At 42.9% G+C, this 27,710-nt stretch overlaps 1 protein-coding gene across 1 annotated transcript; it reads right to left on the bottom strand.

Moving 5' to 3' along the window:
* Positions 1-26,697, bottom strand: CMTM7 (CKLF like MARVEL transmembrane domain containing 7). The gene is made up of 5 exons (XM_014884066.2): positions 26,475-26,697; positions 7,401-7,574; positions 4,563-4,661; positions 3,467-3,548; positions 1-3,110 (listed from the first exon to the last, which is right to left on the bottom strand). The coding sequence occupies exons 1-5, from the start codon at positions 26,634-26,636 to the stop codon at positions 3,097-3,099; spliced, it is 531 nt and encodes a 176-aa protein (XP_014739552.1). The 5' UTR covers positions 26,637-26,697; the 3' UTR covers positions 1-3,096.
* Between the last annotated feature and the right edge of the window lie 1,013 nt (positions 26,698-27,710).

Genomic DNA, 27,710 nt, shown 5'->3' with positions numbered 1-27,710 from the left:
TGATTCTCCACATCACCCAAATAGCTAACAGAGTTTATTTCTAAAACAGCTGGAATCCCGTATTTGACAAAGTTGCAGACAGATGGCGCTTTCAGAACCAGGTTGACACTGAAGGAAACTTAAAACACTTTTGCTGGCAGAGGTACAGCAGAGAGGTGTCGAATTCCCTGCCAGACGGAGCTGTCATTCAACGACCCCCCGGTGGAGCTGGTGATAACAGAAATCTGTGCTTTTCTTGGTTGACAAGCTTCACAAGGAAGATTTGGGGAAAGCAAAGAAACTTTGGCAGCAGAGATGTCAGTCTTCCAGCCTGAGAGCATCCTGATTAGGAGCATCTGGTAGGTCTATGGACCCAGCACTGTCACAACAGCCAAAGCTGCAGGAATATTTTAGCCCTGTCAGTAGGCACAAAAACCAAAAAGGAACTGGTAATTTACATATCTTGATCCAGTATAAGCAAGTGCACTTACAGCAAAACATATTCTTTGGATGATCACAGAACATAGTTCAGAAATTCTTTGGTTGTTAGACTGCATGAAATTCCCCTTGACTTTTTTTCTCCATATGGTGACAGGTGACAGAGTGACGTGAGAGGCTGAAAAAAAAAGCTAGTATAGTGCCAGGAGATAGGGCATGGTTCCAGGAGAAAGTGGAAGCAGCCTTTTCTGCAGAGCAAGCTCAGGCTCCAGCCCCAGTCCTTAGCAGGTGCTTCTCCCCACTGCCACTGCAGCACTGAGGTCTCAGCTGCATTCACACTGTCTGCAGCAGAACACTGGCTTGCCACAGGATTGTCAAGTGGGCTTAAAGCTTGTAGGAAGGTTCCTGATGTCAATCTGAAGTGATACCTCAGGACATGAAGGAGAAATAACACAGTCTTTTTCTTCTAGGGGAACAGGAGAACTTGTATCCTTAAACATCTGTCATATCAGTCCAAATTAAACTCAGAGCGCTGTTTTCCAAAAACTGTAACGTCAGTCCTGGTGATCAAGCACCCTTGTTGCAAAAAATTTGACACATACACACACACACACACACACACAGGTGTGTGTGTGTGATTACCTTCTGCAGGTATTTTCACTTAAAGTGCCCAGAACGAAGTCCCTTGTCACATAAGGCCATTTGATTGGTCCTGTGCTGGCAGCACAAGGAAGGCTGAGCTATCACTGACACTGCTGACAATGCAGTCCCAGCTGAGAAGAATGTTTCTTCTCTTAAGCCAGAGAGCCTTTGAGCCACACTCAGTTCTGGTTGTTAAAAAGAAAAAAAAATGCTCATTCTTGACTAAGCACAAAACACATCATCTGAAGGTAGGGGGCAGAAGTTGAATGTTGTAGAAAAATAAGAAAGAGCCAATATGAAATTAGTAACAATATACCTGCCTGTTATATGGTTTGTTTGAATAAACTTCTGTATTAATGTTGAAGCACTTTATCTTGGAGTGAATGTATGTACCTTCATCCAGTAAATACAGAATTTTGTGCTTTCAAATTGTTTCCTGCTCTGTGTTGCTCTAAATAGGGCACTTTTGAAAAGGAATAGCAAAAAGAATCACAGAAACTGTGCACCATGAGGAGGGGGATTCTTACCTCTTCAAGTTACCTGATCAGTTATTTTCATTTACTTACTCAAAATTTTTGACACTTTAGCAGTTGGTCAATTTTCTGTTGTCAGAGTTAAAAATAAATTCTAAGTAAAGACAAATGTATTAGGATGGAAAAAAAAAAGGTGGCAACAAATAGCAATATATGTTGACATGCCATGAGGCACAAAAAGAATTTTTTGAGAGAACCATTAAATTACTTAGCAGTATTGATACAGAATTTCAGACAAATAGAAAAATATATAGCAGGCCAGAAAATGCTTTTTTTCCAGACTGTTTTCCCTGGTAAACTGTATAAAACCAACTTCTGCTGCACCATCATGCAGTTATCTTGACAGAATAAACCAAGTTCTGTTTCACAGCTAAGCATGAAAGGAGAAGCACCAAGGAGGAAGAGAGGCCCCCGCTTCCTTTTTTCTTGCAAAGAATTCCCAGCTCACCAGAGATAGATTCCCAAAGGAAAGGCAAAGGTGCCAAGAAGGCATTGTCTCAGCACTGAAGTTACATAGAATTTCATGATGATACCAGGTTGGACAAAATGGAACTGTTCTGTCTGTCCAGGCTCTGGGCAGAATCCCCAGGAGCACAGACTCCAGCTGAGGCAGAGGAAGTGACAAAACCACATGTAAGAGAGAGAAAGAAGCATATTGCTCCATTCACAATGGGCTTTCCATAAACATTGTTAGATTACAAAGCAAATAATTTATAGCAAATGCATAGAAATTTTCTATAGAAGTGGACTTACTATGAAAAGGAGAAAAAAAGAGACCCCATAAAATATTAAATGTATGTCCTTGGGTACATATTTTCCTGTATTTGGCAAGGGAATTTTTTAAGAATAATCTTTGATTGCTAAAAACTCATGGAGAAAATCCCCGATTTCATCGCGTACTGTTGGGGCTAGGAGGAAGTGTTGGCAGTGATGTTTTCATGCTGCAGTTCATAATTTTTGATGCTGGCTGAACTGACGTTAGAAAAAGTCCACAGTTCTGACAGAAAGAGGTAACAAAGGCTTGGGTCAGCTTATCCAGGCACAAATTAGTTTGTAACTGTTCCTTTGTTAAATATAGAATCCTTGGAAGTTAAAAATCAGGTAGGAATTTGGAGGCTTTCCCTTGTGTAAACAGATGGAGGAAATCGGAAGGAACTTTTCCATCCCTCTGAAAGGAGAACCAAATGACTGTCCAAATGAGACCCTTATAATACACTTATTGCAAATAGCTGGAAATGGCCACAGCCCAGCTTGAGAGACAGAAGTTGTCTTTCTCTGAAACAAGCAGGTTCTCCATTATAAACTTCTTTGGGTGGGGGAAGGTGGGGGGAGCAAATAAACTTTGGTTCACAACATTGTTTTGCATAGGCATTCAAGTAGATCTTCCAAAGGCTACCAGCTTGTCCAGGCTAGTAACAAAATACCCACGGCTCTCTCCTCAGTAGTGGACGCTCCTCTTTGGTATCCTGTTTTGTAAGGCAGACGTCTTGCACAGGTGATGGATTCACACAGATGCGTCTTTGAGAAGAAACACAGTGTCACTTGTGTTGCCACAAAAAAATTCATCCCATTTATTAAGCAACACACTGGAAACCTTTTGGTAAGGGGTGGGGGAGGGAGAAAAGAAAGTGTTGCTATGTTCACTATTTGCTAGAAGCAAATTATTTTGCTCTTGTAGTTATTTGTTAACAGCTGACAGTAGCTGTGATAACATCTGTGATGACAGAAAATTGGGAATTATTGCTTTTTGAGTAATTTTGAGTCACAACAACCAGGGCATTAATAAATCCTTCCAGGTAGACACAGCCCTGTGCCAGAAAATATAAATATTCATTTTGGGAAGCATTCTGGCAGTTACTAAGCCTGATACTTACTTGTTGACTGTGTGATGCACGAAACCTTGTAGGATGACCACATGCTTATAACACAAAGTATTGTAGCCAGGAACCCGAAAGTCTGGATGAGAAAACAAACAAACCACAAATATTTATGGAGCATTAGATGACACACAGTCCATGCATGTATGTGCACTTTTGTATATTCAGCTACACATTTTATGGGATTAACAGACCCAAAAAACCCCAAGTTTTTTTACTCCTTTCTGCCAAAAGACTAAAAAACCCCAAAGTTCCTGTAGTATAATAGCAGCTTATGTCTTGTCAAAACTGAAAGATAGACTGAAAGTCATACACAAGGAGGGAGAAAAAGATGGACAGCAACTTGGAGTGTCAGCTTCTAAACTTCTCACTAGAATTCTGCAACAAAGAAAAGACTGTTTGTAGCACCTCTGCTGCTCTTTTACTGCCCCATTCAAACAAGTCTTTCCCTGCTGTCTGCCAAATAAACAAGACAGGTAGGTCTGCTAGTCTGTTTGCATCATCAGGACTAAGTTTCTGAGAGTAATTCTTTATTCTGGAGGAGTTGTATTTCAGGTCCTGCTACTGTGAAAAATACTGTCACCCACACTTGGAAGTCATGCCTCTCTCTGTAAAGCCTTCCAGTTAAGAGAGGCAGAGAGCACCTGCCAGAGGTCAGCTCAGAGCCCCAGTGGGTTTTAGCTCAGGAGAAATTATCTTGAACAGGAAGCGCTGAAAGCCAAACAGGGGCTGAAATCCTTTAGGTAAGTTCCAGCTGCTACAACAGTCTTTTGTCAAAAGTTAATTGTCTTAATTCTTCACCTAAACACATTAATTCCTATGAGTTAAAGCAGAAGCCTTTGGTTTCAACGCTCTGGCAGGACAAATATCAACTTTAGTTGGTTTGGTGAGTCCAGCATCCTACAACAAAATGTTTTTGTTGGCACTGTGTTACAGAACATTCACTGAAATGAGCTACAAGATCGTTCACCCAACCAAGGCACAAGTAAGGCAAGTCTGTAAGAAAACAGAGGTACAAGTGATAGATTTCCAATGTCCTACTTAATATATAGTGCAATTTTTAAAATGTCAAGCCTAATAAACACAGTCTTACCGCTCCAGCCACAAGTCCAGTTATATTGTAACTCTTGGTTGCTGCTACAATCGATCCAATGAGAAGCAGAATTGTACCAATTAAGTAATGAAGAAACTCCTGAAAAGATAAGTAGAGCATGCATCAGAAGGGAAACTTATCTGGAAAGCATTTTGATATGTCTCAGAAGGAAAATAAGTTGGCAGAGATGACTCAAACCCTCAAACCCAGAGGACAAAACATAGTCAAAAGGGAAAAAAAAAAAAAGCAAAGCAAAACAAAGCAAAAACCAAAACCCAGCAACTCACCTTGTGAGTGGATTTTATACCAAACCTCAGTTTCTGCTCAAAAAAGAGTAGTTTGGGCCGACTAATATTACTGGAATAGGATTTACTTACTGAGTATGGATACAATCCTTTCAATTCAGCATGGTACATTACTTCATTGTGTCAAGTATGCACCTTGCTTTAAGAGATGGTTCTGGAGGAAGGAAGGAGCATTAAGGACATATTTCTCCAGCCTATTTGAAATGGCATAAGTGGAAACCCAAGCACTCCTACTTTTGATAATCTAAAAAGTAAGCACTGGATCTACTGCTGCATTTACTAAAAACTTGTATCAACTGAGACTGGAAACCACAGGGAAGGGAGGGAAGCCACGGAAAGCACAGCTGCACTAAAACATACTGCCATGGGGTTTTCTGAGACAGTACCAAGGCACCACATTTAAACTCTTCTCTGGTGTGATAAGTATCAGTCTAGGAGTCCATTTTACCTTGTTACAAGCAGGGGGTATCTATGGATTTCGATTTTGAATCCTCACAAAGCTTATGACAAGCAGAACAGGTGTTTGCACACTGAACGTGGGTTGTTTCTTGTGTATGGTGGGGTGGGACAGGTGGATATCTGCTTCCTTTATCTGCATTGCACTACCAGCATGAGCCAAGCAAATACAAAGGAGAGATTCTGTCTCAAACCAGAAGATAGAATATAGTCCCAGAAGGAAATTGTCCAAGGAAAGCCCAGAAGATGAACAGCCTACCATACCAGTTTCACTCTGTTCAGGTGTTAAAAAGAGCTGAGGAGGATTTTTCCTGTAAAGTAGGCTCTGAGACCACAAGTTCCTTTCCTAATTTATAAACTTGTTTCGGGTAATCAAAATCTCAACCCTTGCATTTGCCAGAATAAATTATATGCATAAGGAGGCTTCTCTGACTAGCCCATGACGCAGCAAGCAAATGGGACATGCCATTGCCTCCTTAGAAACATCAAATAAAGCAGTATACACAGGCTACTACTTTAGAGGAATCCAAGGGATGGGCAAAGCTGCAGCAGTCATCAAAGGCCACATTAGGTGGAGAACCAACCCCCGGCAGGGCCGGAAGAGTGCCCCTCTGGAGAAATACTTCCAAGCTTTAAAAGCTGCCAGCAATGAACAACCTCTTGAACCACTTCAGCTTTACTGGCTGCAAATCACGCCCCTGATTGCAATGTAAAGATCCTGCCAGGAAACTCATCCAAATGCTAGCTGTAGTTTCCCAGACTCTCTCACATGTCTTCCTCTTCTGTTTTAAAGATACTTAAATGTGACTGAAAATGAGGTTGTTTGTTTTGTAACAGAGCAGCAATGTTCAAGCATCACATCCTATGAAGTTTTCTGAAGCTGAGCAGCCACAAATTTCAGTGCCTTAAACTCTGGAATGTCGAGGAATAATTAAACAGACAGCAAAAAAAACCTCAAAAGCAGCCCATGCAGAGGCAAAAATAGCTTAGTCCTATTACAGCGATTCACACATTAAATGCTGCTCTGCAAAACTGTCATTTATTAGTTTACTTCACTCCTTTATTTCAATCACTGCATCTGTATTATCTCTAGATAAATAAATCCTTTAGGAACAGATAGTGGCAGCACACGTTTGAAAAAAAAATAGCCTAACCATGTTCTTCAGCTAAAAAGAAAACTAAAATTTTCTCTCTGGTTATAAGTGGATGGATGGACAAACTGTTATCTTAGATCTGTAAATTACTTACATAGCTTCCATTAACCACCACCCAACCAATTCTTGGGTTGCAAAATTCTTCTCTTATCTCTTCAGCTGGCTTTCCCTACTCCTTTGGTCCTTCTTCAGTGGAACTAACATATGTAAGGGAGGCATGTTCTAAGAGGTTGTTAAAATCCATCATCCCACACTAGCATGCAGAACTCTTCTGTTAGCTGACCTGAGCCAGAGCTACTGAGGAAGTTCAGGTCTCACATTTTTGGTGCTGCCTGTTGATTCTCTGCTAGAATATGAGAGATGGATGTGTATGGGAAATGCGGGAATGAGACAGGAACATCCTGCAGGATATCCCAAGAATGGCCAGGCTATGGCAGTGAGACCAAGGCTTCTATTTTTTACTATTGTTTAAGTTACCTAAAACCATACCATAAAGAGGCACATCTGATTTAAATAGAACTCACAGACTTTATTTTGGGACAGGATGTAGTACATGAATTGTAATGCTATGATTTGGTACTTTAGCAATCCCTGAGTTGCTATAAATGACCTGAGCTAGGACCCATCTGCTGAAGGCTTGATGATCAGTAGCTTCCTTTCAGTTGCCTCTTAATAAAATTATTGCCTTCCACATAGTAAATCTACATTTATGTCTCTGTAAAGGAGGGCGGAATCAAATCCAAATCAGCTGGAAATCTTACGGTTAGAGAATCTGCTGAACAGAATACAAGCAACAAAAGGATTTGGATATAAGGCAAAAAAGAATTGAGTGAAAGACAGCCTATTTTTGTGAGACAGCACAAGGGAATGGACTGAGAAAGTGAGACATCAATCCCCAGGAGAGGAGAAGAACCCAGGCTTACCGCGAGTGGCCAGCTAACACAAGTCAGCTTCCTGTAGACTCTGAAAATGTGCATGATGTAGAAGAACAAAATCATAACCAAGTCGCACATGGTGACAATCTGAAAGAAGCTGTATGCACTGTAATCTGTCCATGGAGAATTATTTACGCTAATGAATCCAATCAGCAGTGAGATCTGTAAAACAAAAGAAAGGCACATTCAAGGTTTTCACTATGATGCTCAGAGGGTCATGGAGATGATTTTAAGCACAGAAAAAAATAGCACTTAGAAACAGAAGACAAATATCTAATGTAAGTGGGATGGTCCCAGCAAAATGGAGGACAAAATAACAAGCATGATAATAAGGTTTTATAATTAGCTGATAAATGAGCTGAAGTAACTATTAGGACTGGGGAAAGGGGCAATGGACAGAAGGAAAGCAGCAGTTTCAGCCTGAAGAACTCCACTGGAAGATGTCTCTATGTACGACAGAAGAGGTCTCAAACAGAGAAATGGAACTGAATGGCTGGAGCTGCACCAGTGACTGAAGCATCTGAACCCCAGAGACTTTCAGAAGGAGTTCACTGAAAGCTGTGAAAATTGAGGTGTCCATTAACACAATGCACCTTCACTTTCACTTAGTGACATTTCTCACATGCAAAATCAGAGGAGTTAACAGTTTTACTCTTCCTTTTCTGCCACCTACAGAGCAGAAGTATTAGCAGACTGTAAGGCAGTATCAGAGTAAATAATATAAACATTTGGAGGAACTGATTTAATTCACCTCATCCCCAAGACCTTTATAAGTTAACATTGCCACATAAAGCTATAAAGCATTATTGTACAACTTCTTTCAGCTGTAGGCCTGCTAAAGACAAAAGCAATTTCCTTTTTTTCTTTAATCCAAAGCTACTTGTTTATTTTACTAATCTTGCTGCTTCCATCAGCCTGGCTAACCTGGGTGATCAAAATAAATCAACAGGGAATATACTAAAATATTTTTTTATTACAGACTCAGTCAATGCATGCTTTCAGCCACTGTAATTTTTAGTTCATCCCAAGTCAGCCAGAAGCTGTAATGATTCACATTTTAAGTGTTTCTCCTAGACATTAAAAAACTATCTGAGGAAGCCAGCACTTCAAGACTGCACCATCCTTTCCTGCATACTCATCTTCCAAATTCCTAACCAACTGCATTAATTATCAGAATAATTTCCTTAAGATTAGAAGAGAAAAAAAAACAACAACCCAACGCCCAAACAACATAGCTTAGATTCTCCTTAAGTGTTAGCCAAGTTTCACCTGGTCATTTCCAAGTGGACAGGCTAAATATATGCATGTACAAGGGCAACCAAAAGGTCTGTATGTAAAAACTTCACAAGGACCTGTCACCTTCACCAAATTCCATCCAAATAGCCACATCAATGTCTTGACAGTGAACCACCTCCAAAAGGTGGCTTCAAAGAAAACAGTCAGTGCTCTGGGTTCTTTCCCATACAAGTGGCTAAGCTGTTGTCAGACCTGGTCCAGCTCCATTACTTCTACTGTGGCAGTCCAAGGATTTGCTTTTAACCCTGTAAGTGATGCCCACCTCTCTGAACCTTAATGTCAGTTAAGCAGAGACATCTGACTTAGCCACTGAATAACCTGAACAATCAGAAGGAGATCATTTACCTTACAGTCTAGGAGAATACTCTAAGTGATGCGAGACACAACTATTATTTCCATAATTTAAAACTAAATTTAATGAAATTTTATTCTATAGGAAGACTCAACAACAAGTCACAGCAAGCACTGAGTCTTGCTCTTGGATAAAGGTGGGATGAGGACAACATTCATGAGGGCAGAAGAAGTTTCCCTTACTCAGGTGTCTTCACAAAAATCAGTTCCTAGTTTCAATTACACTGTAAAGATCAAGAAGGAAGCCTTAATTCACAGAAATATTAAATCTGCCCACCGGCTCATTTCATGCATGAACAATTAACTTTAGCAGGTTTTTCTACAGTGTACAAAGGATAAGGAAGACTGGACTCTTGAAATACAACAACCATCAAAATAATAAAAAGCACTGGAAAAAAACCTTAGTTTAAGCTAAACCCAGTTCTTTCAGTTTCATGGAAGCATAGCAGTAATTTTCTTTTCAGTTAAAAGGTATAAAAATTGAGAAGCATAAAGAAGAATGTGAGTCATCCAAGGACAGAAAATACATCTGAGGTGTCATAATCCTCAGAAATAAGAAGATACATGGTACCAATGAAGGATCTGCTCAACACCCAACAGGGTAGAACTGTGGATTTGAATAAACATGCTTTCCATTTCAACAGTTCTTCATGACTACAACAACTCCAAATCCAATTAATAAAGATTCTCCCTTTTTTGATTTTAGATGTGCCTCAGCACATAGATTGGAAGAAACCACTTTATGGCAAGCGATATTTCTGTCAAGTATTTACTTTCTTAGCATAAATCTTGCAACATGAGATTTACCTGCCATTTCTAAAGAGGATCCTCAGTTCATAGGCACATGATTCTGTTTCACAGGACAGGTGCAAAGGGGACCCTCTCAACAACTTTATATAAAACTGTACCACATCTGCCACACTATATTGTGTGCAGGTACAGTCAGAGTTTAAAACTCATCTGTTGAAAAAAGAAGGCTAACAAATGCAGGTAATAGAGCCACACAGTATCACTTGTTATTTGAAACTGACAAGTATTGAAGTTCTGTGAAGTTCTTTCACCAGATACTGGTTTATCATGATATACAGAGTGATGACTGTACCTTTTTTCCCCCTGGGATTCTGGTTTCCAGAGAACTGAGTGATAAAGTGATAAATATGTAACTGTCTGGGATACAGGCGAACATCTATCTCAGAAGTCAGTTTGTGGCAGAGAGAGAGAGAGAAATGAATGGCAAAGCACTGAAGTGATCAAATGTTAGGAGTGTTCTTTATGCATCTGTGCTCAGGGGAGCAGGTTTATACACCCTGAAAATAAAAACTGGAAGCACAAAAAAAAATCCAGGGCACTGCTATTTCCATTTCAATATAGCATTTCATAGGTCATCAGAGCAACACAGATGTAACCCATAGCCAGCAAGCCAGTGTGACCAGAAGTACAAGTCAAGTGATGGTCAGTCTCAGAAGATTTCAGTGTGCTCCACAATATACATCTGGGCTCCAGACCTGCATTACAAAAAGGGGTGAGGGACACATGGTAGGGCACTATTATTTAAGTGCTTTCTGGTTTCTGAGAAGCAAAATAAAGACGATATGCATCAATCAACCTCAAGGAGGGATTTCTGGATTTAAAAAAAGTTCCATATTTACTCTGTTTCATAGAAGTCGATTGGTTTAAACTAATCTACTTCTTGACTCTCCTTTGGAACAGATATTTGGAGTGAGTCATGAAGCACATTAAGGGACACTGATATATATATATGGAACTATCTTGCAGTCAAGTCAATGTGAGCTAAAGGCAATCAGCACTTAAGACATAAAAGACATAACAGAGCCTGAAACACTTTTACAGAACCTGCATTCTCTTCCCTGCCTGGAGCTGAAGATTAGGTGACTGCATCCTCTGCAATGTGACTGTGCAAAATGCTGCCTCTTGAATGGCACTGACATACCTTACCAAGCCTAAATTCCATTCTGATTTGAAGTTAACTCAGATCTACCAACAAAATGAAACAAAATTTTTTCTTTCTTGATGTGGTTTTCTTCCTAAAGTGCCCCAGGAAGCTGTTGGCCACCATCACCACAAAAGCACATTGGTGGTTCATGGTCAGTATGTTGTCCCCCAGGATCCCAAGGTCTTCTCTGGAGAAGTGCTTTTCAACCTCCAGCCTGTACTGGTGCAGGGGCTTACCCTCACATGTCTCCAGATACAGGACTTAGCATTTCTCTGGGTTGAACTTGATGAGACTCTTCTCTGTCCAGATTGCCAAGGTTCTTCCTCTCCATGGCAGCACAAACCCCTGGCACATGAACCACTCTCCCCAGGTTTTTCATCACCTACAAACTTTCCAGGAGTGCACTCTGTATCATCATCCAGGTGATTAATGAAGATGTGGAACACTGCCAGCGCCAGCATGGACCACTAGTGACTGGCCTCCAACTGGACCTTGTACCACTGATCACAACCCTCTGGGCTGGGTTGTTCAGTTTTAAATCCATCTCACTGCCCAATTATCTAATCCATACCCTGGCAGCTTGTCTGTGAGGACGTTAGGGAAGACTAAAACCTTACTAAGATCAAGGTAAACCACATCCATCACTCTTTCCTTGTTCACCAAGCTACTCACCTCATTACAGAAAGCAGTAAGGCTGGTCATTTCCCCTTTGCAAATTCATGTTGACTACTCCTGATCACCTTCTTGTCCTTCATGTTTGGAAATGCTTTTTAAGAGGATTTTCTTCATCATCTTCCAAGGGACTGAGGTGAAGCTGACAAACCTGTAATTCCCTGGATTTTCCTTCCTGCCCATGGATATTACATCAATCTGTTCAGAAAGGCACACTTCCCTTTGTACCTCCCAGGCTAGAGAAGATAGGGAAGGACTGGACATGAGGGATACAGTCTCCTTCCCTGTGCTGTAAAATGCTTCTTTACGTGTTCCCTGGAAATGCTGTTTCTTTTTAAAATTCACTTGGTTTCCTCCTTGTTTCTTCTTGTCCCTGACAAAGAATGAGCATCTGAAGTCCACTGGTCATTATTACACTCAGTAAAAAACAAGGAAAATGTGTATCAAGACTTCAAGGAAATTAATCTTCCACTGCAGGAAAATTCAACACCTTCTTAACAAAAAGTGAGGAATCATGCCCTTTGTATGAAGAAGCAATTATATTAGGAAGAAGATACAACTTCCAATTACTCCTAAGGCAAATGCATACTGGAGAAAAGGCCCATGGCATTAGGCCCAGATGCTGTTGTACTCCTGATTTCAGATGGTTTGAATTCCACTCTAACTCTCCGTGCTCACTCTTGGGTGGCTGTAGTCCTTCAAATTCAATTAGGTTACAGAGAAAGCTTGGCTCCAAACACCCTGTCCACATGGGAGTGGGCTGGGCATGATGCTGAAATCCAGAGCTAGCCAGCCAAACAACCTTTAGCCTCTCTGCTGGCTGGGTCCTCCTGTGGCTTCCAGTCCTGTCACCGTCACAGAGGCCACCAGTAAAACTGCCCAAGAGCTGCCTGCCCCTCAGGACTAAAGGGCTGGGCTCTCCCCCACTCACACACGGTGCTGGAGTGCACCAGCACGGATGGAAAAGCCCAGGCCAAGCCAGCAAGTTCAAAGAAGCTTAATAGATCTTCTCCAAGAAGCTCTCTAATAGAGAATCACCTGCTGCAAGGAAGGGGCAGGCAGAAGTGCATGCCCACCAGCCCAGACATTACAATTTTCTTCACTAGTGCCCTGGGGGTAACAAAGGAAAGGGCTTGTTTTGCTCTGCATGTACCTACAAGCCAGCTGGCACCACAATGCATTTTCTGCTCATAAGGTAGAAGATTGTAGTTTATCTGACCACAGAACAGTTTTATAACCCAGGAATCATTCTGTGCAAGTGCTTTGTATGATCTTTTTCTACTGTCCTGCTATAATGTATATCATAAATAAAGCTCTGGCTTTATTGCCAATACCTAATTCTTCTGTAACATTTGGAGAGAACTAAATTTTCCCCAGACACAGCTACCTGCACAAACATAAATCCTGCATGATCTCCAATACTGACAAGACCTACTCTTAAAGGAAAGCCTAATGTTTTGAAGATGAGAGGCCCATTTCCACAGGCAAACACTGACACAACAAGGGAGGAACTGTAAGTCACTGACTCTTGAATCTGACCCCAGTTTTGTAACCCCATTTCTGTCTGAACTTCAGTAAATCATGTATTTCACCACTTCAGCTCCTCCAGCCACCAAATGAGGACTAATAAAGACTTCACATGCATTGTGCTGAAGTTTTGCACCTTCAAAACACTTCAGACATGTAAAATAAAGGCAAAAATTGAGGACTGCTAATAAACGTCTAGGGCAAGATGACTTATTTTTCTTTACAGAGTGAATGAAAATGCTCACTAAAAATACCCCAACAAGCAAAGAAACAAAAAAAGACAGGACAAAATCCCCCAAAAACCATACCAAAATACTCATATCCTTTTCCTCCCTGCTCCCCCTTAGCACAAATGGACAATCTACAGATCACAGATGTACCAGACAAGCAGGTGTGCAAATCATCCAAAGAGAAAGCCACACCACAAAGCAAAAGGAGGAAAAGGTTCACTTTCTGAGAGATGCTTTGAGTTGCTACCTCAGCACACAAGATAAACAAAAATGAGAGTCCTAGCTCACTGTAAAATGGAAATTGGTATTTATTTCCTGTCTGTCATTTATTTACTTATAATCGACTGTGAGCAGTGATTCAAACAGCACGCCACACACAAGACATTGCAAATAAACTCTTTGCTAATCTTTAATGCTAGGATTACTTTATTCATCCTCTTAACCATCCCTGATTGTTCAGTACTGCACATTTTCAGTCACCCCTGTGCAGCAATAGTCACAATCACTACTCTGCCAGTGACTGTGGAGCACAGCTTATCCTTTCCCACTGTGGCTGTGCAAGCCTCTGCACAGTGGTGATGTTCTGGTGTGGGTGTGACACAAGCTGCCTTCACAGCAGCTCACAGGAGCTGGGCTTTCTATGGTTAAAACGTGTTGATAATATATCAGCGTTTCAGCTGCTGCTGAGCTGGGCTCACACAGCAACAAGGCTCTCTGCCCCTCTTCTCCCTCCCCTCATCCCAAAGCAGGCTCACAAGTAGGAAAGACATTGGCAGTGACAGCTGGCTCCAGCTGAGCAATGGGATTTTCCAGCCCATATGATGTTGTGCTCAGTGATAAAAGCTCAAGACAAGGAGGTTTAAGGGGGAATATTTCAGGTTATGGCATTTCTCTTCCCAAGCAACCATTACATATAGAATCATAGATTCACAGGGTGTTTTGGGCTGGAAGAGACCTTAAAGACCATCTATTCCCAACCCCCTGCCATGGGCAGACACACCTTCAACTAGACCACCTATCCAGCTTGGCCTTGAATGGAGTAGTGGAAGAATTTACAGCTTTGCTTGTGTGTGCAGCTTTTGCTTTCCTTGTAATTTCCTTGTTATTACCTTGATCCATGGGTCTTTTTGCCTTCCTTCTATTTTCTCCCCATCCTGCAGGGGAGGGCAGTGAGTGAGAGGCTGGCTGGGTGTTTGGCTGCTGGCTGGGGTTAACTCACTGCATGTGGCCTACCCCTTATCTGGATGTCTAGCTCCTGTGGTGGTACAAAGAACAATATTAGAACACTTTATTGCAGAAAGACACAGACTATGGTTTTTACAAATCCCAAGATGATGTACTGAATTGCCAGGCTGAAACTGCTATCTTACCATGTAACTTTAAGCTCTGGATAATAATTTTCTTTGTGTATACAGAAATAAGATGTGAAATGCTAACCTAACTCCAGGAGGAAAGATAACGTTAATAAGAAGAAAAATTGCCTCAAGGTGCCCAGTTACAGAGAAACACTCTAAGTCTTATCTCAAAGTTTTACCATAATACCGTGACATACATTTCCTCATGTATGATCCACCCAGCTCTGTTATCTTTTTATTTAACTACTTTGCCATGCAATGGACAACCACATCCTTGTGTTTCTCAGAGCATTTTTTCTTGACTTTCCTCCTCTACTATATCCTCCCATAAGAGAAAACTTCTTGTCTCCACTGTTTCCTTTACCTTTTTTTCCTGCTCCTTATTCCCCTTTCCTCTTCTTTCCCTCCATCACAGTCCATATTTCTTCTCCTTTTGTATCTCTCATTCTCTCCCATCCAAAGTTCTCTCTATACACGACAATGCACCCCAATTCCCTCTTTTAATGTTTCCTAACTGTCTTGCCCACTCTCTTGCATCAGGGCATGTATTGAAATTAGCTAACCAAAAATTAGCACCATTCAGGGGAAAAATGTCAGGGGACAGGATTCAGCATAGTGCTACACCTGTAGCACCTGAACAAACACTGTAGGCAGCAGCTCTGGCTCACCAGTTTCCTGATGGTAATACTTAAAAGTGCTTTTCTTTCTCATCCATTGTACTTGCTGGAGGACTGATGAACTTTTGTATTGCTTTAATGTCCTTCCTCCTGAATCTGAAAAGAGGAGGACCCTGAGAACTATTCATAAAATTAATAAAACCTGTTTGATTCCCACTATCTTAAAACTTACCCAAGTTTTAATGAAAGCAATTGTACAGAAACTGTGTCTGCAGATTTGGAGCAAGGGACAGCACTGACCCTCATGCAATTTCATCACAGCCTTTTAAAAAAAAATATAAGAGCTAAATGCTTTTTGTATTTGAACGAAAAAAAGTCAAAGTTTCCAACTTGTGACACCAGCCAAGATAGTAAATGGAATTTTCCATCCCTACGAGAGCCAATCAGGATAACTGTGCTCCGGAGAAATGTCACTGACTACAGCTGTGCATTTCCAAATGTTACACCTCAACACAGTGAGGCAACACCCACGTATTATTAAGTACATATTTCTGGATGGAGTAAAATTATTTTTTAACAGCTTCCCAAATCAGAAAGATGAGCAAAGCACAGACCAAGGTTACAACTGCAGTTCATGCAAGACTGGTTCAGCTAATTTAAGCAGCAATGTTGACTGCTGCTATAATCGAGATTTCCTTCTTCCAGGGCAGTGTTGGAAATGTGAGCTGTAAAGCCCGACTAGAAAAAGAAGATAAAAGGCACAATCCATTTGAAACTTCATTAATGACAGATGAAATCAGCTGCCTGCAAGTGCATGGTTCTGTGAAGCAGTCAGTCTTTGGTTGCACAATCATCTTTCAGCCTCTGCGTCTGGGCAGATTTCCTTCTTGTCTGGCTGCTTTGCTAAAATAAGGAGGCTGCCTGGCCTCTGATAAGTCACTTCTCTTGTGCACCACCATCCACAGGCTACTTATTGAAGATAAAAATGGTGGGAGGGTGAGAAAAGGCAAAATAATCTTATTCAGACCCTCTACAACACAGATAAGAGGACAATCCTAAGTACAAGCAAGTGGTGTTCTACATCTATTAATAAGAAGTTATCTATCTGCTCAGGCCCAGGCCTCAGTGGTAGAAAAGGGTGTGGGGTAATCCCAGAACCAGCATATGCAGGACATTATTAAAGAGCCCTTGTTGCAGGGTGTTAGCCATGATCATCAAAAAGGCAATTCTTTGTAAAGACTAGCTGCAATTAAATCCTGCCTGCCACTGATCACACTGCATGCAGGACTTCAATCCCACCCATGCCAGCTGAACTAGCTCCCTGCTCAATCCCACAGCAGCCTGCACACACTGAAAGGCACCATACAATCCTGCATGTTATTTACTGAAAGATGAGGACTTCATACTTACATGGCAAACAATATGCTATACTATCAGCAGGTAGTGAATTAGTTAAAAAAAGAAAAGCTTATTACCCACAACCTCATAATTTTACTTCTTCTTCTCCTCTCCAATTTGTTTAAAAATCAACTTAAATTTAAAACATTCCAACTGTGAAAGCACAATCAGTAAGTTTTTTCAATCTACGTAAGAGCTGCACACATGACCCTCGAAGTATTGCAGCAACTGAGTAACATTGCACAAGTGGCATAATGCAAGTTACAAACAATTTCCTAAACACAAAAAATCCACTGCAAAACACTATTAATGGCACAGCTGATTGCTAGCATGTCTGCAAAGGATAGGAACAGAATGTTTAATACAGCAAAGGCCCTAGCAAGGCTCCAACTCTGGGAAACACAGCTGCTTTCCCTCTAACTTTCAAAGAGGTGACACCTGCAACAACTGAAAATACTACTGTGAACAAAGCCAGCAGAACCTTGCACTTTGTAGCTTGTTCTTTTATTAATAAGGAATTAATTCTCTGTGCAGGCAACAGCTCCCATGTAACAGCTAGCTGGCCACCCACTCCCGTGGTCTCTCTCACCAAGTAATAATCCCCAAATTATGGATGAGCCTGCTCTTTCAGGTAAGAGCAGAGACACGTCCTCTACATAACTGTGTTATTTTTCTGTAGATGCAAAGATACAATCACTCAGCCTCTGCTCTCTGCCCTCCTCCCACTTGTGGTGCTTGTGGGGAAACTGTGTCACACACAAATGAGCCCATTTAGAAGAATACTACCTTATTGCTGCAAAAAAACATATATGCACGTGGCTCCTGTTCACCCCACTGTAGAAGATTACCTACCTTGCATAGTAGGGAGAGTCTCTAATTCACATATCAAAAGACTACAAGACGTAAAAAACATTGTAAGAGACTTGAATGTCCACACTCCCCTAGGAGAAACTGCAGTATCTGGTGGTAGCAACCAAAAATGAGGGGAATTAGTATAACCAAATCTCTCCCGAGTCAAAAATTGCATAGCAAGCTGTGACTGATACTTCTCTCTCCTGCAAGTCAAGAGATCTAGATCCTCCTGGAGAGCCACATCAACCGTTCTCTCCATCTGGTAAACCTGAAAGTCAGACAGAATGACAGGAGAAGACAGTCCACAGTGTGAATAGGTTTGTGTAAATGGAGAACGACTGTAGGAGACTGCCCACCTCACCTGCCATACTTCCTTCTAGTTGGCTGGGAAGATAAACTGCTTGCAGGAACCAGGTACCTCTGAGACTGCCACTCTGGACCATTCTCAGATATATTGCTTGGCTTGTTTGCATTGCTTGCCCACTAAAAAGCCAGTGAAGTCCCATATTGCCATTGATATACAAGATAGAAAGAGCTTAATCCATACTTGTCAGCTATAGAGCTTTTGCAGATGAATTTCATGGCTGTCTAAAAATGGATCCACCAAAACCGTGCATGGCAATACCACCTACAGAGAAGGAGCCCATGTTGGCTGGCCAAGCAAGCCTGGTTCAGACTGGCTGGCTGCTAGAAGCCATGGGTACATTGTGTGTATTTACAGGAGGCAAAGTTTCCACCATTTTCTGGATATCCAATACATATCTAGCAGCACAGAGCCAGTTAAAACTAAGATAGGAACATACAACACAAAAACCAGCACCCCAGGGTGATGATCATTCTAGTTAAGATATCAAATGAGATGCATGAAAAAAATAAAAAGCAATCTCATCTTCCTGGAAGTTGTTGCTGAGATCAAGGGATACCATGTGAACCGCTCAGTGATGTCTCATGCCTCCGCCTGCCAACCCTCAGCAAGCAATCTGCTCATCAGATGCTGCTCACAACACAGCCCCTTCTCGCTGTCTGAGGCATTTAGTGCTTGACTGATTCAGATCTTCAGTTGACACCTGCCATATCTCTCCCTGCCTCAGAGATCACCACACTGACATCTGGCAGTCACAAAGACAGCAGCTGAGAAGTTCTCACCTATCATCTCCAGCAGGGGCTTTGCTAAGCCATGGAAAGGAGCCTTGAGCAAGGTCTCCTTGAATAAGAGGAGGACTCATTTACATCACCGAAGTCCATGTTGTCTGCTGTAATGGCATATTGTGATTTTCATCAGGAAAACACAGGTGAGAGCTCCTGAAAATATCATGACAATCCCCAGATGAACTGGCATAATCACAGCCTGGCTGCTGGATCAGGGTGGGTCTTTGCACACCTTTTCTAAGTATAAATACTCGATGCTTAGCAAGGTGCCAGAGAAGTGAAGGGCAGATGAAAGAGGGGGAAAAATGAGAATAGATGAGATTTCCCCGTGGCACTGTTGCAGCTTTCAGTGAGCACCTGGAGACTGATAGGCCTCTCTCCAGGAGGCTTGGACAGCACTCCTGTGTCTGCTAGGAGGTTGGATACTCAAGCAATTGCCAAAAGGCTCAACAAGCCAGCAGGTGAGAAGCAGCAAGGGGGGACTGTGCTTTTCCCAAACAAAGAAAAGAGCTCTTGCAGAGCATGATTACAGACTCAAAGAAAATAGGCCAAGTCTGCAGTTCTGAGCTGCTGATGGTCATCTCACATTAACAGCATACTTCTTGCCCAGCTGTCAGCATTTGTGTCTTGAACTCATTAGTGGTACTCCTAAGAAAAAAAGAAACAACCAACAAACTGCCAAAAATATTATAAGAAAATTCCCCCTGAAGCAGCTTCTCACTTCTGTCATCATCACGCTTCCATTTTCCTTAAGGGAAGCTGTGAGCAGAAGAGGAAGCCCTAAGCATTGCAGCTGCTGCTATTGTTGCAGGAACAGCAGCCAAGTTTGTTTTGGCTTTGAAAGCTGCAGACACCTAGCCTTGACCAGCCAGGCACATCTGTCCTTGCCATTACATTCATCAAATGGCCATCGTCACAGTGCAGGGAGGTGTCTCAGCCACAATGACCCCTTTAAGAATCTCAGTTATGCAAAGAAGAGGAAGCTCACAGGTGAGTGAAGGGAATTCACAGATTTGAGAGTCTGAACTCTGTGTACAGAAAACAGCAATTTCTGGCTGCTGTATACTTTACATATCACCACAAAATAGGAGGACGAGGCCACAGCACATATGACGTGACAATAGCACAAAGGGGACAGCTCAGCCACAGGAGTGAGTGAACACCTCACAGGGACTCCCCAGGGAGGGGAGCAGAGGAAACACTTACTCATAGAAGGAAACACTGTCTGGCTTTGGGGGACAATGCACAGCAGGTACAGAGCCTCAGGGTCAGGTGTGCTTCTCTCACTGATGGCTTCTACTGGGTCACAGAGAGGCACAACAAATTGTTCCAGCCCCTGCAGTCCTGGAACGCAGTGAAGGATGCTCTTTGTCATGTACAGGCTCTGAGCAGATGGAGACTGGACTTGTAAACGAGGGATCCACTGGTTTCTGTCACTCTGTGGCAGGAGAGGACGACGTTCAAAGGGACACCGTCCCCAAACAAAGTGAGGACAGGGAACAAACACACTGCTCTTGCACATCTTAAAAGGAAGTCACAGAGCAGTAAGAATCCACGCTTTTCACCACATCTTATTATCCACAGACACCATCTGACCTAAGATTTTTAACTTCCCATAAAACAAATGTGCCAGGAAACCACTGCCAATACTTCACTCTGTTCTTTCAGGCATACTAAACACATCTCAGGTGATGTGGTAAATTTCTGTTTCATTTATCTTTTTTTTTATTTCAGAAAATCTATTTGTTGACCCCTGTTCAATCACCTCTACAGAGGTGAAAGGATCACCTCTACATGCACAGACATTGCAACAAATGAATGTACTGCAACAAATCCTAATGGATGCACCAAATAAGCAATGGAAGATGGCTCCAAGTTTGAGCTTTCAGAAAGACTCTTTTAATAAGTAACAAATAGAACATTCACTGATACATTCAGAGCAGAGATATCCTAGTGTTTAATAATGACTATAATTGCCTTTTTACAAAATGTACTGGAGTTCATTTTTTTTTAGCTTTCTAGAGCAGTTTGGACATCAGAAAAATTACAAGTTTATTTCCTTTTCCTGAAAGAGGTAGAAAGAAATTAAAACAGATGGTACAAAACCTTCCCCTGCCCAAGAGAAAAAGCAAAAGGACTACATTCTCAGATGTGGCTTGAAACTCATGGAACCACTTCAAGCTTATGTATTTCCTGCCCTTCCATGCCAGACACTTGTTCTTGCCCACAGCAGCCTCTATGGCTGCACTGTTCCCTAAAAACACTTATGGGAAAAGAAAACCAGAGAGCTGAAGTAAAGCTCCATTAGTTCCCTGGTACTGTGTAACCTGGTGGACACCTGCACCACTGCAGCTGAGAACAGCTCCATGGAGACAAGACTGAAGGGGAAAAATCCTTAAAATGGTGTTGCTTGTGAAACGTCACCTCATCAAATAAAAGTGTGTCAGCCTACCAGCGAGCATTCCTTGGTTAATGTGCAGAGAACACAGTGTTTCCTTCCAGCTCTTATGCAAACACCTGGCCAGAAAAAAATGGCCACCCAGAGCAGTGGCATGGAAAAAACAGCAGTGACTGAGGCAGCCAGGTTTGGTGTTCTCAGAGGGGAAATAACAGGACCTCCCAGTCCTACTGGGATTAATTACTAAGCTTGGACGTTCCTTACTCGAGTGCTCCAGCTTACTTTGGAGCCATCTAAGATAATTTTTTGTTTTCTCTTTGTTCAGCATGCCCAGCAAGGTCCTTTTACTGCAGTTTCCAGCAGAAAAACAAAAATAATGAGCAGCTACAACAGCTCTGACCTTTTCCTCAGAAAATGTGTCTCATAGCTTAGCCAGGAGTTTATCTTGCACATTTTTGGGGTGATTTTCCTCAATCCCCCAGAAAGCACAGTCTAATACAGGACTCACAGACAGGCTTACAATTTTAGCAGCTCTGCACATCACCAGAATGCCTCTCTTCTGACTGAGAAGCTTTATTACCTCAGAGGCAAAATCATGTCACTGACACACTGCTGCACAGAATTAGATGTTTTACTTCAATCACCTCCATGGACAGAAAGATGTTTCAGTCTCAAGATCAAGTTAAAAGATGGAGTAGCTCTCAAATAATTCCAAGCAGCACTAGCTTTTGTGAATTTTTTTTCCTCCATCCATGATTTTTATTAGGAATTGTTTTCCTGCACCAACAGATTTTTCTTTCTTTTCATATTTTAACTTCTTCTAAATATAGCTCCCCAGTAAATTTGTCTGATACAATACAGCACATTGAGAAATGGAACTTGGCTCCAGTAACCTAACTACCAGCATTCTCTAGCCTTCAGTGTTAGATGAATGAATATTCTCTTGAATATTATTATGCAACTATATGTTAATATACAAATAACCCAGAGAGGTTTCAGCACACTTCAAAGCTGCTCAGAATTACAGACTGTCTTGTTGGCCATTCACTTGTCAAGTATGTCATTGCTTTTGTCAAGGCATACTTTGGAAGTTAAATAGATACTCTGCAGAAAAGCTTTAGCTATTGCCTTAGCATTTTTAACAAGTTAAAATGACGTTGTTAAGTCAATTTTATTGAGTTTATCCTTTTTTACATTACAATTGCTTGTAAATCTTTTCTTCAGCCTTGAGAACGTAATTTCGATTTTTTTTTTGGTTTTCTGTCTTGTGAAACTGATGGCTCATATTGAGCTGTCAGAATCAGCACTGGTTTTAGCCTAAAACACCCTGTGTTCTGAGGCTGTGCTTACTCTGAGAGATCTGTAACAGGAACAGTGGTGTCATTGTGGGAACAATGGCCTTCAGTCTGAGCTGTGACCAAAGTTAGCTTGGCCCAACCTGGGGGAGGTGAAAGAGAGGCAAAGGGAGCCATGGGTCACTGCACCTCTCAGGAAAAAGGAGTGGTCCAAGAACAGTCTGAGAAGCCTGAAAGACCTGCACAGGCATGTGCTGGGCCTTGATGGCTCTCCTGCATGTGAGCTCTCAGCTCCCCTTGTCTCTCTTCAGTCTGTGTGGCCACACTCCCGCAAAGCTCTGCACCAGCCACTCTGGACAGGTGACACAACCACTCCTACCCAGTGCCAAAGAGAGGGGACACCCACACAGGCTCCCTGTCTAACACGGGCTGTGCTGAAAGCAGGACCTCGTCCAGTACAGTGTCGGTGGCATCCTCCAGACTTCAGCTGTAAAAATATAAAAAGCACATGAGGGCTCCAGGACAAGTTCAGTGGAAGCGGACTTGTTTCAATCTATCAACGCTGGCACTTGAGTCACCCAGGTGACAACACAAATGCACATTCACACCACTGACATTAATGGCAGAGGATGCCTCAAAAAACTCTCAAGAACACATCCACTGAGAACTTGCCAAGCTAAGCCACAGAAGCTCCCACAAATGATTACAATAAAACAAGCCAGCAGTAGAAGCAGGGACACAAAGCAAATGTGCCTCAACCAAACCAGCCCAGCTCATGCCGCATGCTGAAGAGTGCCACCTGTGTCAGTTTTGGGAAGCTGGCTAAAACTCAAATCATTCAAGTCAGTTTCTCTGGTCTAAGTGTATTGTGCACACTGATACACACGCTTAGTACACTGCTGCTGCAGAATCAAGGTGGCCACAGCAGGATCCCGCATGTATCCCTAAGAGATCTTGGCAAAACAGCAAATACCAAGAAAAAGAGAAGGAAAGGAAAGCAAAAGCAAAAGCTGTATTAACAACATCAAGTTAAACAAGCTGGAGTACATTGGATGTTGAAATATTTTGTAACTTCCTGTTGAAATCAGAGTGTCAGTTCAGACTGGATTTTGAAAAGAGCGCCATTTAAGGTTAGTAATAGTCCCACATGGAATAGCAGCTTTCAAATTGTCTTATTGCCACACAAATTACACAAGTCTGCATAACTATGTTTTCTCTTCCATTTTATTTTTCAACATATTTATGGACTACTCCCTAGGCCATGAAGTCAATGCATAAAATACACTGTCTTTTCAAAGCCATAACCATTCTGCAAGGTTAAAGAAATTCTCTAGCAAAAAAAAAAGTAAAGGAATTTGTGTAGGCTTACAGGCAAGAAATACCTTCTTTTTCTTAATTTCATTCTATGCTAGACACCACAGCACCCAGAATTTCAAGAGAAAGCACCGGTAATACTCAAAATTAGCAACAATTCAGGATGCACAATCTCTTCAAAATTCCTGAGTTTCAGTCCTTCTGTCTTTCAGCAGAACAGCTGTAACATTATCTTCTATGTTGTTGTCATCTATTAGATTTATGTCACACTCACATATACATCGAATCTTTGGGGTTTTTTAGATTGCAAGCAGAACAAACAGCCCTAAGCATTACAGTAAATGATGAAATATTTTTCTTCCTCTCTATCACATCCTCTATTTCTTGGTAAAGAGGACTGAGGAAGAAAGAGAACAAAACTTCTAACGTTTCCTCTTCACAACCACAACCACTCAGAGACCCAGTATATAATTTAGTAATATCTATCTAACCCAAATGACCTTGCCTTTGCCCTTTGCCAGCATAAGGGTTCTCCTTCTCAGTAAGATTACAGCCACCAGCCACACCAGTGCAGGAATGTTTACAGATTTAGCATAAAGCAATCTTTACCAAAAGAAGTTACTGCCAACATTTTGTACTAGGAGAACTGAATGCTCAAATAGAGCTGTGGGTATAAATATTGTCTGAGAAGAGATAGAAGAGAATTGTAAAAATATTTAGGTCTCCCTATTTTATTGGATGCAGGAGTAAATCTAAAACTAATGTATCATGGTTATTTCTACATGCTACAACATAAACAATTGGTTTTCTTATGGAATTATTTGAGAAGATATTTGTGATATGTGATACTGCAAGAAGTTCATTTGCCCAAAGTTCCTTGAATACCTGAGGTAACTCCTACTGATGTTTACAGGCAAGATGAAAAGCAGAAAAATATAAGAAGGTGAAGCTGAAAGAGTGCAAAGGAAAAATAATTTAGATTATTTTAACATCTGTTAAAGTCACCACAGAAAGCCACTTGCTTAAATTTGGGTGAATTTTAGATTGAACAGCATTGATAAAATATGACTTTATGCAAAGTATGTGAAGCATTACATAAAATTAGTTAGATTTACATCCAGCACATGAAAATATGTAAAGCATGTAAAGAATGCACTCACTTAATACATGCACCAGAAACTGACGTTACAGCACAAATAACCATGCTGTGGTGGCTTTAGGAGTCACACCTCAGAGCTGTAGAGACACCACAGCAGGATGGAGGCAGAGAGGATTAGTTACTTCTAGTCCATAAAAGGAACTGTTCTTTCTACAACGGTGAAAGCAAAGACTTTCATCTCATCAGCAGAGCACAAGTCTACTGTTTTAGGACTACAGGTTCAGTTGTAACGTAGACACATGCTCACTTGTCTCCTGCAAAGATTCCACTCAATGATTTGGGAACAACCCAAGCCAGAAGAAAGCAGCAGACAACTCTTTGAATTCCTGCTGCACAGAATTCATCGTGAGGGACAGCTCCAAGGTGTCAGGAGCACAGGGCAGATGCTCAGCAGCTGGAGACAGCCAGGACCAGTCATGGTCAACTTCACCTCTTGCTACTGAGGGTCATTTCTAAGGGCAGTTGACAGCTAATAACAAACGGAAAAATCTGGGCAGCTTTTAAAGAGAAACTTGAGGATTTTATATTACTACTCAGTAACTTAAAACATAAGGAATCCTAACTTCAAACGTCAGCTTAGAAATCTGGGTGCTAATAACCTACACAACTTTAAAAAAAATGACTGGACAAATACAGGCAGGGGGAAAAAAGGCACTGGGAGCTTACGAAAGATGAAGGCAACAGTTCCAGGATAAAACGCCGTCAAGGCACAAGTTTTTGCAGGATGAAAACGTACGTGTGGAAGTATCTGTACATGGTGTCTTTCATGCTCTTTCCTGGGCATTATCACTGCCACTACTGTAATTAAGCTGACAAATCACTCCACAGATAGTTATGGGCCATAAAAATGAGAAAGAGCTTATCCATCTGTTAATCTTCTCCACATCTGCATGCAGCTGAATTTCATGCACTGACTTAAGGCATCAGCTGAAATCCTGGCAGCGTTCCACCATCGACTGCTTCTGAATTTCAGCCACACATTTCCCACATCCCTCCCTGTGTCACTGGGTCACTGCTGGAGGTCTCTGACAGGGCACGGAGCCATCTGGAGCTGCAGCCTCAGCTGCGGTGCCCACCTGGACCACATCGCAGTGGGCACTGCCACTTGGCCCCGCTGTCCCCTAAAAACTAACCCACGCTACGGAACGAGGCGCTGCACCGCAGCACGATGTGCCATCGCATCACGGGGCCACCGCTGTTAATGGCAAAAAGTTAACACTGCTGCTTTGGGCCCGCACACGTCCGCCTGCTCAGAAGTGCTCATCGCTGCTTTAGGAAGAGGCAAAGGCAGCCCCCGACAGACGGCAGGGGAACGTGGGCTTTCCGTCCTGTTGGGAGCTGCGAGAGCTGCGGGACCAAACCCGCTCGGAGCCGCGGCCCCAGCGCCACCCGACGGCTCTCCCGGACCGTCCGGCAGGGATGAGCGCGATTCCCGCGGGCTCCCGGGGCCCCGGCAGCAGCCCCGGCAGCGCCCTCCGCCCCGCTCGCCCCTTACCATCTGGGCCACCTTCAGCATGCCGGCGCAGGAGCGGAAATAGCCGCCGTCCATGAGCTCCGCGTCCGAGCCCGCCGAGGAGGAGGCGACGGTGACGGGCGGCGGGGCCGCGGGGCCCCCGCTGCTCACCCCGGTGCGGATCACTCGCGCCTCGTGCGACATGGCTGCGTCCGCGCTGCCCTCGCCCGGCACCGGGAACGGGACGGGATAGGGATGGGGATGGGATGGGACGGGGCGGGGCGGGGCGGGCGGCGGCGGCGCCCCGGGGCTGGCAGGGCCGGGCGGAGCGCGGAGCTTCCCCGCCCGCCCCGGCTCCCGCCCGGCCCCCGCCCGGCCCCGGCGGCCGAGGGAGGCCGGGGGGACCCGCGGGGCTTTCCCTGCCGCGGGGCAGACGCCGCCGCACCCAGGCGGGCAGCGGGGCTCGGGACGGCCTGCGCAGCTGGGTTACATGGACACAGGCCCAGGGAGGCTTTCCAGAGGGAGCGGGACGCCAGCGGGAGGGAGCTCCGCACGGGCCGCCGGGGCGGGAGCAGCTTGGCGGGGACAGTGACAAACCCCGCAGCGCCTCAGAGTGTGTCGGCACCGACTGCGGTGCTTTGCTGTGGAGGTACAGCTGCAAACAGCGTCTTCACACACGGCATTCATCCTTGCCAACCCCCCATCCCAGTCCTCTGATTCTCGATTTCCTAAAAGATAAAAACCATTTGCGTTACATGGGCAGCAACAGGCAAAACTGTAATGACTGTCCAGATGTCTCAGGCCCAGTGTTTGGAGCAAATCATACAGCGATACAAACGAAACGCAGCAAAGGAAGCTAATATATTTCCTCAGGTTTAAAAATAACTTGTTCTGCTTTCTGACAAGTGAGGTAACAGTGGGACTCTGAGCTGGGCATATGCCACTTTTGTACTCACTGGAGTAGCAACCCCATCTCCTGCTGCTTCGTTCTGCAGTTACGATGCAGATTCTGTTCATATTTAGTATTTAATAAGTTCCTTCAGCTACTAAAATTGTCCTAAGAGGGAAGACGCGTAAACCCAGATGACCCCCAACACACATAAGGCCCCAGTGTAAGCAATTTACTTGAACAAAACGTGTTTGCCAGTGTGGGCAATGGTCCTTACTAGATTAAGCAGGACGTAGTTCTAGACTTCTATTAAGCCAGCTTGTAGTTGCAATAAAAGGCATTACCTGTCCCACTACATTTTATCTCATGTCATTAGATATCAAAGCTAC

Source organism: Sturnus vulgaris, chromosome 1, assembly GCF_052056855.1.
Source record: "Sturnus vulgaris isolate bStuVul1 chromosome 1, bStuVul1.hap1, whole genome shotgun sequence".
NCBI classification, from domain to species: Eukaryota; Metazoa; Chordata; class Aves; order Passeriformes; family Sturnidae; genus Sturnus; species Sturnus vulgaris.
Note: the sequence above shows the minus strand (reverse complement) of the source record. Positions and strands in the feature narration are given on the sequence as shown.